General features: G+C 39.5%; 1 protein-coding gene across 1 annotated transcript in view; it reads right to left on the bottom strand.

The window, feature by feature from the left end:
- Positions 1 to 1,104: 1,104 nt before the first annotated feature.
- Positions 1,105 to 20,129, bottom strand: part of tafa3a (TAFA chemokine like family member 3a) — a 223,682-nt gene continuing 204,657 nt past the window's right edge. Inside the window, exon 5 of the mRNA XM_041783309.1 lies at positions 1,105 to 1,869. Within this exon, the coding sequence (XP_041639243.1) occupies positions 1,858 to 1,869 (12 nt within the window). The 3' untranslated portion in view covers positions 1,105 to 1,857. The remainder of the gene's footprint in view (positions 1,870 to 20,129) is intronic.

The raw sequence follows: 20,129 nt of genomic DNA, 5'->3' as shown, positions 1-20,129 counted from the left end.
ACGACTCCGCCAAGCCGGAAAGTACTGCCCCTTATTGCTTGTTGGCCCTAGAAACCACTTGCTCGGGCCCTTTAACATCACCTGTACTAATATTTGCTGCCATAATCCATTAGGACATAATAAATCAAGATATTGTTATAATTTTGGTTGCCATTATGTTTACCATTTACATTGTTGTCTCAACTAAGTCACAAATCAGTAATTTCTTCTTGTCAAAATGTTTGTTTACAGAATCAGAATGGTTGCACCTCCTTGTGCTGAAATTAAGAAGAATAATACAGACTAGCACAAGTTCCATGCTCTACTGTGGACCATATTTCATTTAATTTAGAGAATTTGTTGCGGGCCAATAAAAAGTGGACCGTGGGCTGCATTTGGACCCTGGGCCATAGTTTGGACACCCCTGCCAAAATGTATAAAATGAGCCTTGTGCTACAACAAAGTAGACTTCACATAAGTAAATTAGACCAAATTAAACCAACTGAAAGGAAAATAACAGAGAGGCGAGATAAGAAAATTTCCCATCTCTTTCTACTCAGTCAGACCAGTGGAGTCTCTCTCTGATAGCCATGAGCAGTTTAGAGGCTCATCTGTGCTCGCTTCCCTTTTGAAACCAAACATTTATGTTCCCTTCTTTTACACTCTCTGTGGATTTAAATCAGGCGATGCCTTAGTAGAAATAACTCAGACCACCACTCATCATTGATCAGTGGTTGGTATCATTAATTCCACATAATAAAGGCAGGACTGGCTGAAAAAACACATTGTTTTAGAAATGATTCAAGCAGTGCTGGGGTTGTTTTGGGGTGAGCTTTTATTACCAGTTTCTCCCTGGACCAGATTTCAGAGAGCGTTTTGTGAAGTCTGTTCATTTTAAGAAACATTGCACTGAGACTTGCCGTTTGTTTGAACATGGCCTATTTTTGCATTTGCTGAGTTTCACTTAACACAACATTCAGCTGCTTTGAGCATTCTTATTTTTTGTTAATATATTTGCTTGACCTCAAATTTTAACTCTCTACAGCTACAGACACAACACTGCAGTCTGGTATACAAAGAGCATCACATAAGCTTTAAAAAAGCCAGAAGTGTGTGCACACTGAGTCCATTTAGTTCAATTTATTGAGATAATATTGACATGTTTGTATCAATGGTCGTCACCAAGCTTTGAAAACAACAGATACCATTAAAACATCTTGGCAGAAGTCAGCTGTATTGACCCTTGGTGACTTTAGCCGAACATCGTTACATATACTTGTGGGTTTTATTGTTGTGGCATCATCTTTTGTCTTTAAAAAGAAGACATCCTAACCAACTTAAAAAAGCCAAACACTTTGTAGTTTTTTTTCTTTCAAATAAAAAAGAAGAAACTTAAGAGATTTCTGCTTCATAAGGCTAAAAGGAATGAAAAAGCTTCACTTGATCTTCAACACAGATATGCATCAAGAGTCCTGGGGCTCTTTTTGTGGCGAGAAAGTAACACAAGAGTTTCACATCACATGGTTTTCTTTTTAAGGGTGATTTTTCTTTTTCTGGTGTAATCCACAGTCTCTCAGTCAATAAATATCTTCATGGTTCTCCGAGTCTTTGAGTCAAAAGGAACAAATCTATAATACAAAGAGAGATTTGGTGGGCAGTAGAGTTCAGCTACTGTTGATGCTGCATCTAAAGTCAGGAATCTTTTTTGGAAATGTCTTAAATGAAGCTCTCTGATCCTGTTTTTATCCAATCATCCAGAGGAATGTCTGTGGTTTTTATCCTTGTTGGTCCCTGGTTTCCACCAATCCTCCAAATATCCAAACGTCCAAAGAAACAACGTCTGGTTCCAACAAGGTTTTTCCTGGAAACAGATGATGACTATCGTGTGACCTGGAGACAAACAGAGAGAAGAGAAAGAACACAGAGTCAGACCAAAAGTGTGCCAGTGACATGAATGGGCGAAGGGGATAAAAAAAGGATTTGAGTCATTATTGATGACAAATAAGAGCAGTAAAACTCTCAGAAGCAGTGCTGTCTGCTGAGACCGGAGACACGGAGAGGCGTAGAATAAATAAAGCTGCTGAATTTATTATAACCCCTGCACCGCCATGCATATATGCATATTTATATATTTATATTTAAACCATGATTAGAAACATAATGAATTTGGGTCAGCCTAAAAGATGAGGAGAATAACAACAAAAAAATTGAGATTTTTTTTAGATTATAAAGTCATATATTTACAAGAAATAATCTCAGATTTTCAGAGTTTAAAAAGTGAGAATTTTGTAGATGGCAGTCAGAACTGAGAATCCGAGGCACTCTGATATAGTAAAAATCCTTTATATAAGCAGGGATATCAACGCGTTTCAACTCTAACGAGTCTTCATCAGGACATGATGAGCAGATAAAAAATATATGGTTAAGTACAAAGACCTCAGTCACATGCTTGTGTCATATGGTGCCTTCTTTGTACTTAACCATGTGTTTTTTTAATCTGCTCATCATGTCCTGATGAAGACTCGTTAGAGTCGAAAAGCGTTGATATACCTGCTTATATAAAGTATTTTTACTACATCAGGGTGCCTTGGATTCTCAGTTCTGGCTACCATCTACACTATGGACTTTTACTGATAGGTTAACAGGCAAGTCATTGCTCCCTTTTTTTTGCATATGACACATTTTTGTCCATTTCCTGAAGAGCAACTGATCCTGACTACACAGTGTTGGATACTTTGACCCCATGTAGCACTCACCCACCCCCCTATTTTCAACGTATAAAATCATTCACTTTGAATGAAAAGGAGCAGAATGAAGAATAATCCTATAATCTACAAGAAAAATTAAAATGTCCAATTTTAAAAGAGTCTTACATTTTGACAATAGAAACTCAAAAATGTCAATTTTAAAATTGTAAATTTATAACAGTATAAAGTTTTTAAAAATGACAATCAACTTTACAGTAAAAAAAAACATTCTAGGTTTTGGTAAACATACATTTACAGCTTTTAAAGTCAGACAATTCTATTTTTTTTTTTTTTTTTTCTTGATGAAGGACCTTTTACAATTTCTTTCTTGAAAATTAACAGCTCTTTTAAAATATTTTTTTTAGAGAGGCCTCAAAACACCGTCGTAATAATGGAAAGTTTATACATAGATTTTTTTGTCAAGAACATCCAGTCCACTTTATTTGTATAGAGCATTTTACAAAACATTACCAAAGTGCTGCACAGTGACTAAAACATAAGTAAAAACGTAGAACCACAGTGATCATAAAAACATCATAAAGACATAAAAAACTATAACTATGTTGGGATTTTGTCAATGAAACAATTACAATTGATGTTTACTTTTTCCAAGTGGGTCATGGGGGGCTTAGCTTTCCTTAGATATGATTAAGGGCAGCCCGAGAGAAAAAAGAAAACAAAAAACTTTGAAGGACCAGGAGACATGGCTGTCTCTCTGCTCTATCTGTCTCAGATAACAGATCAATAGAGAGCACAGGAGTGTGCTGTGATCATGTGATTCTTTGTGATTAACACAAGCACCAGGAGTAGAGGCTGTGACTAAGGGCGGAGCGCTGACACACACAGAGCAACTTCAATCCAAACAGAATCCGTCATCTCTGTGTGGAGTTAAAAATGTGTTGCTTTGTAGGTTCTTTTAAAAAGTCTGTAACAACCCAGGCACAGTGACTCTGTAAGACGGATGCTGGAGTTGCTGGGCAACAACAAAGTTTTATGGAACATCACCAGGCGTCTGTGAGTTTTTTTTCCCATTCCTGTGCTCATGTTGCTTAGTGACACCATAATTATTTGTCATAATGATATTCGTGGTTCCAACAGGTAATTCCCCTGGTGCCAAACTGCAGCCAGAAGAAGGACAGGTCCTGTTTTAATTGAGACGTTTCAAGAAATTTTGGATAGATTATCATGAAATTAAATATTTGCTTCCCCCAGGATGGTTCAAATTGCTTTTTTTCCTCCTTCATTTTATCCTGCACCAGTCATTAGTGCAGAATCTCAAATTCCAGTTTAAGCTGAAACACCTGCAGAATTATTTCACTCCTGGACTTAACAATAGATCCGCAGGGGTCCCCATACTCCGATACCTGCAACTGGCAGCAGGTGAAATTTACCCATTAGTGGGTATTTTCATAAAAGGTACTGATCAAGAGCAAACATTCAAGCACAGACAATAGACAGCTGATTAACCTCAGAAAGAGGATTGGATTACTGTTGGATGATGATTTGTCACAGTCAGTGCTGAGAATCAGTCTAATGACACTAGACAACATTTAATCTCTGTGGTATCTGTGAAGGTCAGTCTTCAACATCTGTCTCTGATTGTCTGAAGTGATGTAGAAGGATAAAAAATCACAATTTAAATACTGGGGCCAGATTGTGGCCCAACCCTTGGTGAAAACTCCATCTTTTGATAGCTGTAGATCTGCAACAAAAAATCTGTGGTAAATCAAATGAAACCCCTCAGACCAACTGGTTCAAATGTAACACCTGTACAATGAGTTTGCCCTTTTTGATCTCACTTGTTACCAGAAAGTGGAGTGAGTGAGTCTCTGCCTCAGGTGAAGGAGTTCAAGTATTCTGGGGTCTTGTTCTTGAGCGAGGGTAAAAGGGAGCGTGAGATTGACAGCCTCAGCTGTACTGTGGGCATCGTGCCAGACCACTGTGGTGAAGAAGGAGCTGAGACGAATGGTAAAACTTTCCATTTACTGGTTGACCTACTTCCCAGCCCTCACCTGTGGTCAGGAACTCTGGGTAATGACTAAGAGAATAAAATCATGGATACAAACGGCCAAAATAGTTTTCTCTGGAGGATGGGCTAGGCCTTAGAGAGAGGGTGAGGAGTTCAGACATCCAGAGGGAGCTAAGAGTAGAGCCGCTGCTCCTTTGCATTGAAAGGAGCCAGTTCAGGTGATTCTGGCATTTAACCATACTCTTAAAAAATGATCCAATTTGGACAAACCCCTTTGTTTCACACATCTATCTGGAAAACCTTCCATAGACAGTGTTTGAGAAAGGGCAGAGGCTTTGAAAAAACACAATCAGAGCAACAAAACACGTGACGTAGCCGCTACCAAGGTGCGCCCTACCGAGGAGTAAACTCCATAGAGAACTGCATAACATAAACCATCACGACTGTAAACATGTCAGTACACGACTTTTGTCGTTTATGAACAGAAAACAACTCACTGCTGTTCTTTGTTCTTCTTTTAATGAAGAATTGTCATCAAGTTCTGATAAACCTGACACTATAGCAGCATTCACACTTATGTCTTCCGCCATTATTGCACCGGCCTCTTGTCGCTACATGCTTACATCACGACTCTGCCGTGCCTGAAAGTACTGCCCCTCATCGCTAATTGTTCCCGTTACTTTCTAGCCGGGCCCAAACTGTTCAGATGGGAGCTTTGCAAGACGGATTCACCCGTTTCCGTGTTTCTCACTGGCGAATCCATCTGCTTTGCAAGGTTAGGGGTTATGGGCTTGGCCCAAAGATTGGATAAAAATAACCAGGTTGTTGGGTTTCAGGGTTTCAGCTCATATTTTTTGGTTCCTTAAAACAAAGCATCCATCCACCTTCTTCCACTTATCCAGGGCCAGGTTGTGTTGGAAGCAAGCTGAGCAAGTCAACCCAGAAATCCCTCTTTCCAACAAGACTTTCCAGTTCTTTCTGGGGTATCCCAAGGCATTCCCAGAACCAGACAGGATATACAGTATCATCCCTCCAATGTATTCTAGGTCTTCCCTGAGGTCCCCTTCCAGCTGGACTTAACCGGAGTAACGAGACAGATGCAGAGCTAGGATGCACCCTGAGTTTAAAGTCTGCACTCTCTATAAAGTCTTCTCTATTATAGACCAATCCCATTCACAGACAGGAAGTGACCAACTTAAGCTGGGTATACACTGTGCGATTTCAAGCTGACCAAATGACAGTGGTGGCAGAATGTCATCTCATAATGTGCGACTGAATTGTTTACGACACACGACCATCGCGCACGAGTTGTGTGCCCACACTGTAAAATCCGACGATTGTGCACAACCTGAGTGCTCACACTGTGCGCCTGAAATCAGGACGGACTGGGACAGAAACCCACGGAGTTACCTTTTAAAAAAGTCTCACACACACCGATAGTGAAGTGTTTCCAGTTGTATTCTCTCTCTCTCTCTTTCCGCTATCTTTCCCACTGTCTCACACACAGACACACAGCATCACCTCTGTGTCAGCTGCAGGTCCACGGGTAGGAATATTTCCTGCTTGGTTATTTCCTTTATCATGGCGGGGGTGCATCAGAAAGTCATTCTAGCCATTGTCATGGTAATTTAGGATGCTGTCTGACAGTTTACAAAGAAAGAAAAGCAGATCCCCACCCCAGGATCCAAGAGAGAAGAAAAAGTGACACACTGCCACCAAAAATCAACATAGATTTTAATTGTTTCACTGATAAACCCCTAAAAAGGTCTATACATGCTCTTCTTATCAAAGACCATTGTACAAACTACTTAATAACTGCTTAATCATGTTTTTGGTCAATAATTACAAATCTATTTTTTGCAGCCTCAGAGGGGACAAAGCCTCACGCCCTCCCTAAGATTGTTCTAAACAACCCACCAAAAGCGTCATGGGACCCCCCCAACCAATCGTAATCGTAACCCATTTTGCTGAGTCACTTATCTGATCCAACAATGGGTCAAACCTACTCAACCTTTGACCCAACAGCCTTGTCCCAGCATTTGCATTATAAAAATAACCCAGCATTTTTTCGTGTGCAGGATGCCTCCTGGGCACCTCCCTTTGGAGGTCTTTTGGGGCACATCCGGCTGGGAGGACCCAGAATGCACTGGAGGGATTATATGTCCTGTCTGGTCTGAGAATGCCTCGGGATCACCCAGAAACACAAATCCACTAAAATAGATACATTTTCAGCAGGACTGATTTCACTGCAAAATTTGGTGAGTTTGGAGCATGATAAGGCCCCTAAAGTAGCAGTTTATATGCCAGAAAATAAAAGAATAATAATTCCTTCAGTTTCAACAGGGTCTTCACTCTGAGGTCGGTGCTTGGGTGAGTGGATCTGAGCAGTGCATCTCTACTCATCATCTTTTGTTATTGTTTTGACTGAGAGCCCCATGGTGGTGAAATTTACATACTCCAATACTTATGTAACCATGCCAACATGCCTAACTAACTTACAGAATACAGCAAATAATGCCTGTTTAACATCACTAAGCTAGCACTGATGCTTCTAACAGCGTTCTGTTGTCAGCCTGTAGCTCAAACAGCCATATTGTGCTATTATTGTTTTTGTATATTGGTTGATTACCTCTACTTTCAATGTTGTCTCTCTCATTAAAACAAGTGCTTGTTGTATGCTGCACATCCAGCACCGGCCTGTCTGTCAGAAGGCTGACAGGCTCAAGGTGTGCATATTCCCAGCTGGCTTGTTTAGAATTCAAACATCTGCGGTGCTATACGGATGAAAAAAGTGAGAAGACAGTGTGCCGCTAGAAGTCGGATGTAAAGTAATGTACATCATGCTCAGTGATTCCCATGCAAACAGGAGGAATATTATTATTATTCATGATGGCATACTGCTGGCATAAGTATTCTCAGACGTTTTCATGAATATTAATCGAACGGATTGAAGGATTCAGTTTGTACTATTCTCACTTTAAGGAGAACTCTAAAAATACTCCAGGAGGTGGATGTTCTTCCTTGTTGGTTTGTCCTTTAAAAGTAGAACACGAGAACTTTTTGACGTGCCCTCTGATGTAGGAGCCACTGCAAACACTCACACATACAGAGAGCGGCAAACACACGTGCTCACGTGTGAATATTTTCACATTATTGTCATTAAATTAGGAGTCGGCAGGGTTTCACAAAATCAACCCACAACAGGTTTACCCCACACAATCAGTCTTCCAAGCAACGCATTCCTAATAGTTTGTGGAAGTGTGATTTTTCTGCTGCAGCTGAAAAACGCTGCTTGCTGTTTGGGGAGCCACAATTTAATTTTCACCTCCATGTGACGATCCTCAGGAAACGTGGGTGTGGGGGAGTGTAGGCAAATGGTTTGGTCCTGCTACTGTTGCAGCAGCAGGCTGCAGACAAACATTTATGCATGACGTTAAGCCAGGATGTTTGGTTTCAACATTTATTTCAGCAAAAATAATTTCTAAGCACAGCTGGTTATTGTGAAGAGCTGTTATGTCTAAATTTTCTACTTTTCATATTCTGAGGTCGTACAAGACAGAATTTGGGTTATGTTATAGGGCAGGGGTGTTTCACTGAGGGCCACATACAGAAATATATAAGGGGGGTGGGGCCATTTTCATATTCCTCACCTTGAGGATATTTGAAAACAATAAAACCAAACCAATATGCTAAGATTTGCCAAGGTTCTGAGTATGTCTAGATGGTTAACAACTGACAAGGTAAAAAGAAAATTATTTTCAGGCAAATCAGATTTCAGACCACCCTATAACCACCCTATAAAATTCATATTCCAAAGGCTTCATGTTACAGTTTCGTGTTATTCTGTGATGTAGTTGAGTATTAACAATTTAAGGATTCTCCTTAAGATTACAATATCAATACATAAAAAATGTCTTCAATTTAGAAAAACCTGTTAACTGTTGAATACTTCTAACAGTTATGGTTTATAAGAAGATCTTAGGTTGGAGGCGGTCCTAAACTACAGAGTTAAAGCACAGCTTTCATTACCATGTTATTAACAGGATCTTCAAAGTAAAAGGAATGAAAGGGTCAAGACAGCAGTTAACAAAGTCACAACAATGTAGAGCAAAGAATAGAAAGTGAAGCAAAGAGTAACCTCATCAAAGCAATTAGCAGCCTGCAGTGTTGTGGGCGTCACTGTGAGGGTTATCGGTGAGTAAACACACAAAGTGGAATAAAGTGAACAGAGAACAGCTCGTCACACTTTAAAGCTTAAAGCGCTTGAGGATGAAAGAGCACACTTGACTGGTCAGCTGCTGGTTCAAAGACCTCCTGACAAACAAACTAAGAGCAAAGCCTTGATGAAGAGCTACTGGAGCACAGCCTGTGTCTGTGTGCGCATGGACGTCGTCACTACCTGGATTATAAAACAAAACACAACAGCCTTTTCTGATTCTATAGGACTTTCATTGAAATGCATTATTTACAGCTTAATGTCTTTCTAAATTTGTAAATTGCACGGCCAGTTTCAGCCTCCAGCAATGTCTTAATGGGCCATAAAAAACAAATCAATCACTAATAGAGTTATTTAGCTCTTCTTTCGGGCTATTCATCGAATTAACATCTCATGGCTTCTCTTAATCATTGAAAACCAAACACACAATATGTGACAGACAGCCTGATACTAAGAGCTAGAAAGTAACACACAGCTTAGCTCAATTTTAGAGGCACTAACTGGAATCCAGGTTATCTGTTTACTAGGGGTGTGAGGAGACTCTTATCTCACGAGACGAGACAAGATTTGGGCCCACAAGACATGAGACGAGAAGAGATTTTACACTTTTTTTAATTTAAATTTTGGAAAAATATAGATGGGTGGATAATATGTCCTTTATACAACTGAAAGTCATGATTGCAAAGCATTCTGGTCAATTCAGAAATTTTTTAACTAACTTCTCCTGTACTGAATAGGCTATTAATGCTTACACACAGCTTATCTTGTCTAACTTTGACTTAAACTGTACATTTTAATGCTCTTCAAATCAAACCTTTCATTTTAATAGTCAATGAAACTTTTATTTTACTACACTATACACTCATTGCCACAATTACAATAATCATAATAAAAGCATTTAGATTATTTTGAAAGTACTTTAAACACTGTTTACAACAGACTGAGATATAAAAAGCTGCATCAGTAAAATCAAACTATTTCTCATCCTTTTTAAGGACATCCATATTCAAAACACTTAAAAGAAACATTCCTGTCAATAACACATTTGCTGTAATGTAGAGAAATAGATTATTTGATTGTTTTTGTGCGCTTTTTGTTCATATGAGCTTTGACAGTGTTGGACATGACACACACATGAGCGTGTGTGTTAATTTGTTTGCGTTGGTAAACGAGTGTCTCTGCTCTGTCAGACAACAAGCAGGGCGTGTTTAAATGGGGCTAAAACTGAGGTTTTTGGAGCTAACAATGGACTCTATGGCGCTGAAAAGAGAGTTTGTTTCGATAAGTTGGCACGAGATCTCGCCACACCCTTACTGTTTACACTAGAATCTGTCTGTTCACTAAAGTGGATTTACATTCTTTAACCAATGATCTGTTGAGAACGAAATAATCATAATAAGTCAAAACAGCTTGTTTTTAAAACTGATGAGTATCTGGAATATATTATACAGCCACCATTAATCTATGAATTTAATACAAATTAAAGACTGACTGGTTTAATGCACAATATTAAAATTCCTCCACCATGAGGTGCTCAATCAACACAACTACAAATGAAAATGAGATATGCTGCTCAACTCCACCCAACTCCAGAACTAAGGACTCTGTCCAATCAAAAGCATTGCTTCATAATGTGAATTCATCAATTCTTAAATCAGTGTTTAATTGAATGGATGTTTTCTACCTTTTGAGGGAGAAAAGCTGATAAAAGTGGCCTACTGGTTTGCATTGTGAACAACTAGCAAGCACTCTGATCACTTTCAGCACAAACCAGAGACCATTTTTTACAGCTTTTCTCTGACAACATAAGAAGTGTTTACTGTTTCGGAAACATGTAAATGAGGGCAGTTTTCATTGAAAAAAGCAAAGATAGGCAGCAGCGGCCAGTGCATCTCTAATATCCATGACCCAGACACAATTATGGGGTCAGGGGTTGGAGTTAGTCATTATCATTATCAGTTCCAGCTTCCTTATTCAGCGACCTCTGATGAACATCCAGTATTTTTATAGCAACTATGAAACTGTCCCGCCATAGCTAGTGAAGCTACTGATTATCTGTTGTGTCAAATCTGACATCGGCTACACCGAGAAGAAGTGAAGAGGTCACCTGTGGGACAAACTGTGATCTGTTATACGTATAAACGTGAGAGAAAATGCTGGCACAGTGAGTCTTACACCAGCTTCAAAAATATGGTCTACATTGGCTTTAGAGGTACCTTCATACAAATGAAGCTTTGAGTTATTTCATGCGGGACGAGGAAGTCATATGCCAAGTTGTGGATGGCCAGCTGATCCCAATTATCACCTCCCAGCTCCCGAAGCAAATCGCAGCTCTTTCTCTCAACACAGCAGTCTATTTAAATAAGACATACTCCTCAGTAATACCTGCTTGCATTAACACTGATGCACCACACTGCTGCTGCTGGCAAAGCTTAATCTCATCCACCCCAGCCTCCTCCTTTATAGCCTAAAACTTGGAGCACCCTCATATTCAGATGCATGCTACTATGGATTCATTGCTCCTGAACTAATTTTATTGTATTCAAAATACATTTTCACAAATGTATTTTTCCATATGGGGGTTTCTAGCTATGCACTCTCTGCAAATTAAAACTAAATATCAGTTTTGCATTAAAATGGATAATAAGAATGTTCCTGAATGAACTACATTATTATGTTATTTTATGAGCTCTACATTTTTGTGGTTCACTAAATTTTGAAAATATATAGGATTCGATATAGCTAACAAGTGCCAGGGTCTGTCAAGGAGCTATTTTTGTAATGACCTACAGACTCAGTATATTATAAGTGAATTGCTCAAATTGCATGTACAAAGAGACTACAAATGTATTTCAAATCTCAACGAGCATTACAAAAGTCACTCTCTGCCCTTAAATAACCAAACAAGGAGGGATCCCAAAGCATGGCTAAAGCATCAGTGAAAGCATACACAGGTGCAGTTTGATTATAAAAGCCTTTTTCATTCATGCATTCCTGAAAATTTTGAGAAAATGTCAGGACAGGTTAACTCTGAAATCCTTAACTTCTCTTTTAACATGTGCACCTAGGGAGGGTTGACAGGAGGCGGGACATAATTTAAAAAGGAAGACACGGAAACACTTGACAAAGCAACAGCACAGTTCTATAATGACAGTTTCTGCCTTTAAATCAATGTGAAGTAATGCTGAATGCATATAAGATATAAAGTGAAGAGCAATGTTGCTCACTAGTCATGTGATCTGAGCTAAATCACTCCAGCCTGTTTGGCTGAAGTGAAATTTTCTGACTATTTCTTGCTGCTCTCCACTACTGTTGAACCCCGACTTCACATGGACATTTTTCTAAGGAGGGAAAAGTTCTGGATAAAGTATTGTTGGGAAATTTTCTAGAGTTTTGTGAGCACGACAGTGTTTAAAGCTGAATTTCACAATTAAGGTTTCTAGTGCTTAAATACCTATCATGGTTCAGTAAATTTAGGCAGCTTTGACTGTGCATTGAAAATCCATGTACCTCAGACATCCATCCATCCATCACCCTCCGTCCTCACACTGTGAACAAGCATCACAGCACCTGTCAGGAGGAAAGGCTCAGTGCTTCTTTTTCCTCTTCCTCCTCTGATTGATAGGAAGTGAAAGCAGGAGCTGCTGGGCTTATAATTCCTGACATTACCAGCAGGACTATAAAACCAGCTGCTCCCAGACACGCAGAGAAAGAGGGAACAACTGGACTTGTCCTGGAGGAGGCCTGTAGGGCATCAGGACATTTGATTTATCGATGTGACTTCATCATGAGGTGAAACGACACCATCATTTTTTATCAACACTTGCACCCACTGGACATCAGAGAAGGATTATTTATATGATGCATGCACGGCATCTTGAAGGGTTTGAATGTAAATGTACCCATTTGGAGAAAATAAAAAATATACTCTTTCATAACACCTTCAAATCAATAATAAAAAATGCATTAAACAGTGCAACTATAGTGTAAATAATCCATGCAAGTTTTGGCTTTAAAATTCTCTTTGTTATGATTTTATTGGTCATTTTACTGCCTTGAGCCTATGTTCTCATATTTCCTGGGGCAGGCATGGATTAGTGGTAGAGTCTGTCATCTTTCGACCGGAAGGTAGGGGGTTTGTTCCAATTCCTGCTGTCACATGCTGATGTGGCCTCGAGCAGGACACTTAAGCCCAAACTGCTCCCACTGCTCCACCACTAGCATGAGCTACTGCTGATGAACACTCTCAACAGAGGCCTTTACCATCAGTGTGTAAATATGGTGTTGATGGGTGCGACCTGTAGTGTTGAAGTGCTGTGTAGTCACACAACACAAGCTCAGGTCCATCTATAGTTTACCATTTAAATTAGAAAGGCACTAGAAAGACTTCTGTTACATTATAATAATTCATATTGAAAAACTATAATGTTTAAATCCGAGGTAAACTTTCTGAGCCCTAAGCTATTTCTTAACCACTGTGTCTCACCTGAACTTTTTTGTCTTTAAATAACTTGTACAACATCAACCTTCTGGCATGATTTTCAACCACTGTGCCGCGGCAAACTACTGTACCATTAGAGATCGCCAGGTGTGCCGTGGGACATTATCCAATTTCACTTAACAGGTCAAAAAAATATATTATTGAGTCACTGCACATAATTGTTCAGCGCCTGTGCCAGGAATTTGGTGGCTGGTAACAGTAATACTCCTCCATGTCAGTTGGTGGCGGTAGGGAGCACCGTAATTAACTTATCAATTTAAGACAACAGAATTAGTGACGCATGATAAATGTGCCGGTGTCTTGAAGTGCAGCAGCAATGGATAAATATTTTAAAAGGAAAAAGGAAATTCTAACCAAGATGAGATGCCTTGTGTTAGTGGTGGTCAAAAGAAGCCAAAAGCCGGGAGTTCGAGGCAGTACAGTGAAAGTTCAAACAAGAACACGGACTATTTTGTTTGCCTGAACAAACTGAGAAACAGGCAGCTTTAATGAGAAAAACCACAAAAGTGTCTGCAGAGCTCCCAAAGCTAGCTACTTAGTAGCTGAACTCGTAACATGTTATTTTGTGACATTTTTGGTTTGTGGTGTGCCTTGGGATTTTTCTTTATCTAAAAATGTGCTGTGCCTCAAAAAAGGTTGAAAAACACTGCTCTAAACATCCTTTTCTTCAGGACAACCTGGGCTTTTAGAATATGTGTGCTGAAGAAATGTCAATTGAATTTTAAAAAGTTATAGGACTATGTAGACAAAAGAAAAAACAACTGAAAATCAAAACTCAATGATTTTTATGTTTTAAACAGTAAACATTAATGGCTCAGGGTTTTGTGTGCACAAACGTGTTTGTCCATCTCTTTGGCACAAAAGAATTAAAAAACAATCATTCTCTTACAAATAGTCTTCAAATTATTCAATTTTTTTTTCATAAAGAAAGTCCTCGCGCTTTAAGGAATTTGAGTCATTATGTAAAGCAGGCCCTATCTGCAGTAACTCTGAGGGACACATCACAGCCTCTCTGTGTCTCTTTCTCCCCATCATGAGTCATTCAGGCTCTCTTCTCCAGTTTATAAATCTTTGCACATGCACTGTTCAGCAAAGCATGGCATGACAACGGAACACACACAGCCCAGTCACAATGCATCCTGGGATACAAACAGACAAGACAGTAGCAGGCTAACCTGCTAGCTGCAGGAACAATTGAAAAATGGATTATAAATGGGTAAAAAGACGTTTAATAACGGAGCTAGTTGCGTGGATTAAATCTTTAAAGAGCCTGACTAGTCATCCAATTTTCAGACATGCTAGAAAATCTCCTGTAAGAGCTATGAAGGTGTGGATAGCTCCATTAGAACGGGAAAATTATGGCTTTAAGAGGATAAACAAGCAAGTGGCTGTGATTTATAGTTCAAAAGTTATTTAACTTTGAATAACAGTACCCCCTATTGTTGTGTATAACAATGCCAGTCTCAGAGGGTTAATAGAGAGGCAATTAGGTTCGTTTCAACAGAAATGGTATTTTTTTGTCTGTTTAGCTCTGTATGAGCACTGAAGTGTAGGGATCTATAATACTGTGAATGAATGAAGACCCAAACATAAACCAAATACCAGACTGTCTATCCCCCACTTCTCTTTAAGCTCTGCTTGACTCAGCCTCTCTTTACACAGGAGATACTTGATGTTCTTTAAACACAAAAAAGTTTGACTATAATGCTATTGGTAACAACTAAAACGAGATTGGAAAAATTGGTTTATCAGATAGAGGCAATAATCCAACATTATGCATCCATAAGAAGCCACTGAATTAGTGTTCTAACAGTTAGACAACTGGCAAACATGGTGGTTCACAAAGTGGGCCGGGGCGCTGATAGCTGATAGCTAATAGAAAAATGGACCACAGGCCTCATTTGGACCATGGGCTGTAGTTTAAACTAGTGATATTCCAAGCATTATTATCTCCCATGCCATTAACTGTAGAACATAATTGCATCTACTCAGCTAGTCTAAAGTCAAATAAATACATCCTGTAAATCAGTTGCACAGTGCAAAAGTTCAACAATGTCCCACAGAAACAGTGCAAGATTTGTTTACAGAATGTGGCTAAAGTTAGCAGTGCTAGCACTGCAGGCCTTCGATTCTCTTTGCCGGTTAACATACACATTCCTTTGCTTGGATTTACATTAAAAAGGAATATATCAGAATCCATGCTGCATTGTTTATTTGTAAAAAGAGGAAGTGTAACTTTTCGGATCCTCTGCTATTTTAGTATATTTGTGAGAACCCTCTACTAACAGCAACCGTCACCTCACATGAGTTTCAGACTTGTGAGGCTGATCTTGAGCCTCAGCAGAGCCTCTATTTATTCCCCACAATGATGTTAAGAGTCCAGGAAGCTTGGCCACGGAGCCCTCCAGCATTTACAGGCCGTCCCTCGCTGGCTCTCTGTGGGAGGCAGAGGGGCCACGAGCACGCAGCGACCCCCGCTGACTCCCAAATCAAAAAGGAGTCGAGGTTCTGACGGGTTCTACTAGCCACCTGGACCCCTGCTTGTCTGTGCCTCTGTTTCTGCTTTCCTGTGGCTGTGTGAGAGGGCATGAATTATTAACCCGGCTAAAATAAAAAGCTCTGCTTCGTCCAGGCCTCCTGTAGCCATGAATAATGGAGGAGGCAGCTCAACTACAGGCGTTTGGTGAGTCAAACACTGGGCCGTGATGGATGGCTAAGGGCCCACAGTGGCCCTCCCTTCCTTTTCTACCATCCACTTCAGGTCTACCACACCCCGAAACCCAAAAACACACGTCCACATAACCTCTATTAATCTTTGGAAGAGCTGCAGCTCGAGCCTTTCACCCTCTCTCAGCACATCCCACCGTCTTCCTGAAGGGATTTTTGTTTGTTGTGTTTGTCTGTCTCATGCCCTGGCTTGCCTTTGTTTTGTCTCTCACTGACACTTTTGAAGTCATCTGCAACGCCTTGCTTGATTTTACAAAGACAGGACCAGAATCAAACCTGCTCACTAAAACCTGTGGAGGTTTAACTAAAAATAGTTGAAGTGCACCAATCAGAGTCTCATTATCATCAAACCTTCATCACTTTTGAAAAGCAAAGATAAATAGTGGAAAGGGTATACGCTTAATTTGAGGTTTTTAATGCTTTTCAAGACTATGTCAGGAGGCCAATCCTATTTTGAGAGATTAAAGTATTGGAAATTTGATTTGCTGAAATTCATACAGTTATAGCTTTTAAAAATGGCCAACTGATGTGCATGGGGTAAAAGCAACACTGATGCAAGAGGCTAAAGATTGAGGTGTATATTATCCTGTTCTCTAAATGTCATACACAGAGCAAAGTGTCTCCTTTGCATTGAGGATGTTTACATTTTTTTACAAGGTAAGGCAACAGGTAAAGTTTACTGCAAAGTGGCAAGTGTATAGATCCTCAAAATGATGTAGTGCCACATTAAATTACATCTTTTGGCAGCAAACTATAAAAACTTTACTATGTAATACTACCATATGTCAGCTAATCACAGCTAAGATTCAAACTTCATATAATTTTTGACAATGGGTTATCAATGATAACTGAAGTGAAAAGTTGTAGTTAAAGCCCACCTACCTGGAAACTATTATCATTAGCTTAGGCAGTGTGCCGACTGCTGATTGGCTGAGTGAGCTGGGGGGGAGGGGCTTAACAATGAGTGCAAAATTAAATCTGTTAAATGATTAATGTTTGGCATGCAGTGTTGAGTAACCAGACTACTGCGGAAGCACAATACAAGCGCAAGTCCATTTACTGTAACTTACATTTTATTTAATTTGCATTGTGACTGATGCATTAATGCTGACAGCCCTCATTTCTCATGTCTTTCTTTTCCTGCTCTGCAAACCTCCTCCACCCCTGCCACCTCCATCATATCTCATCAGTCTCCAGGTATAGTTTCTCCGTGCCATCCTGCATCCTTCATCACCAACTCCAAGTCATCTCATCAGTTTCCGAGTTAAGCTCCTCAGCAGTCCGCTCCTCATCATATCCTACTCCTTCCATCACCACCACCAGTGTCTGGACTCCATAGAGGGGAATCCTATCCCCCTGTCAGCCTCACAAATACATAAAGACATCTCGATGGAGTCTATCAACCAAAGACATTTCACATTTCCAACATGTTGAAACTTGTAAAATAAAATCATTAACTTGTATTAGTCTCTCTTGATAGAAATGACCAAAAGCAAAAGAAAAGCCTTTTAAAAATAACTACAGTGCTGGAGTCCTTTGTTTGGCCACTTTGTTTCCAGTGGCTATCATAATCAGCAGGCCTGGATGAGGACAACAAAATGCTTAGCAAATCATGAAACAGGAGCCGGGTTTATGTTGGGGTGAGAGCTAATTATCAGCCTCTGGCTGGACCACATTTCGGATTCTTTTAGTAAAGTCTGCTCATTAACAAAAACACTTCTCTGAGAAACTGGCCTAAAAAAAAAGACAACTTCAAGAATATTTTCCTCTGCTTTATTACTGATGAGGATGATTAATTTTCTCATATTTGGTCTTTATACTTATTCAAATGTGATTGCAAAACCATTAGGGATGAGATCATGGGAGGCAGATTCTTGCTCAGTCACCAGTGATGTTTAGTGATTCCCCTGAGGCTGCTTTTTCCAATTTGTACCAATGAACTCATGGGTGTACAATCATGCTGTTTATTACAGACGTGATAATTGATTTTCCATTTGTAAAGCTGTCATGTGCTGTGAGCATTCATCTCTCATTTGTCACCTAAACCACCGAGCGGGAATAGTGAGTCCCATGACAATATCCCCAGTGTATTTATTTCATCTATTTATATACATATTATTCCTGTTTTCATCTGAGAGATTGTTTCTAATTAATAATATATAAACCATAATATCTTTCCTCAAGTGAATCAAACTGACACATGTACTTTCATCCCTTTAATTCAGATGTTTGTGATATTATACAGCATGTCCAGGCAGAAATGTGTTTTTCTGCATACATTAATGTGATATATCATGATTATTCATGAGGATTTTGACAATAAATAGTAAGTTTTGCAGTTCAGCTCTCAAAATAACCTCAGATCTCAGCGTATCTGTCAAACTGCAAGATATTTATGAGTGCTAATCACTTTATGATTACATGTGTGGCGAAGCAGTTTGACTGCTTTGGAAAAAGAGTCTTAATTGACACAACAACATCTCCATGAATGTAACTTTGTGGTTAAAACTGTCTGTCTTTTCAGAGACAAATAGGGAATGAATTGATGCTGAAACATGATTTTATTTGCCTCCTATTATTCAGAAAAACAAATCAAATCTTGTCTAAACCCAACATTTATTGAGCTTGGGGAAGCTTTGTATTCATGTATCAAATTTCCTGATTAAAGATGTAGCCCAGCATTTAATATCTAATCTTTATTTATTGATCTCTGCATTCACTCTCAGGAAGCTTCAATATCCTACTGCTTTCTAGCTTTGTTCAGAAAAATGCCTTTTCTCTCTCAGGCTGAATTCACAGCTTTGGTTCAGTTCAGCTAGTCTGGACCAAAGAAACGTCATATTCTGGTCTGTTTGTGTTCACACAGATGTTAGAATGATGCTGGTGAATGCATGGGGCCGGAGGCATTATGTTTATGAACTGTCTGCCCGTCTGGGCCGTTCTTTTAAAGGTGATCTGCCAAGAACCCCCAGAGGGATTTCCTTCAAACTTTGCACAAATGTCCACTCTGACTCAAGGATGAACTGCTTAGATTTTGGAGGTCAAAGGTCAAGGTTATATTGGCCTCATATTCATCCCTTTCTCGTGGATGTGATATGGTATCTGCAGATAGTTTTGAGGTTCAAAGTTAAGGGGAAAGCCCCCCTGGTTCTTCCTCGTGACCCACCATACCACTGTGCATCCATTACTGTATACCCAGTGGAGGCATACAACCGCCAGGGAGCTGTTCTACTTTTACGATGAACCCACAGCTGTCGCTGTCAGGTAACTCACTGATGGTAGTTTTGGAGATTTTCATCCATCATTGTCTTCACAACATGGATCCATGTTGGGAATTCTGTTTCTGACAGCGAATCATTAATCACATCACTGAACCTCCATCTCTCAACAATTCTTCTGAGATTAGGTAAAACAGAGGTAACTGATCAAGAGCACGATATTCTGCAACCTGCAAAACAATCACACAAATCATGTGTAAAACACACTGAAAAACTTACATATTTAAGGCAACTATGTGTAACTTTCCACAATAAAATAGTTGCTTTAAATCAATCTAACGGTACATTAACAACACAGAGAATCACCTCATCACCACAGAGTGCCATGGTTTTCTGCTTTAAGAACTATGTACCTATGTACAGTGCCTGAAGCTGAGACAAAGAGGATGGTGATGGATAAAAGATGAGGCAGAGATCATTTACTTCATGCAAACATCTCTCAAAAATCCTTCTATAACAGACTCTGAAACCCAAGCAAACAGTAACTCCTGTGGCAACTGTGCTCAGTGCCATAACCTATGAAAATGTCTCATTTTCACCATCCCCTACCAGGAAAAACACTTCCAATCGAAAGTATTATTACATGTATGTCCACTCATGTTGTTTGTATGTTTTATTGCCTTTGTGAACTTGGCTATATTGTTAAAACTACAAAAGAACTTAAACGGAGAATAACCAAGTTAAACAGTTTGATTTACAGACAAGACAGGAA

Source organism: Cheilinus undulatus, linkage group 3 (assembly GCF_018320785.1).
Source record: "Cheilinus undulatus linkage group 3, ASM1832078v1, whole genome shotgun sequence".
In the NCBI taxonomy this organism is placed as follows: Eukaryota; Metazoa; Chordata; class Actinopteri; order Labriformes; family Labridae; genus Cheilinus; species Cheilinus undulatus.
The sequence above is the reverse complement of the archived record's forward strand: the minus strand, read 5'-3'. Positions and strand labels throughout refer to the sequence as shown.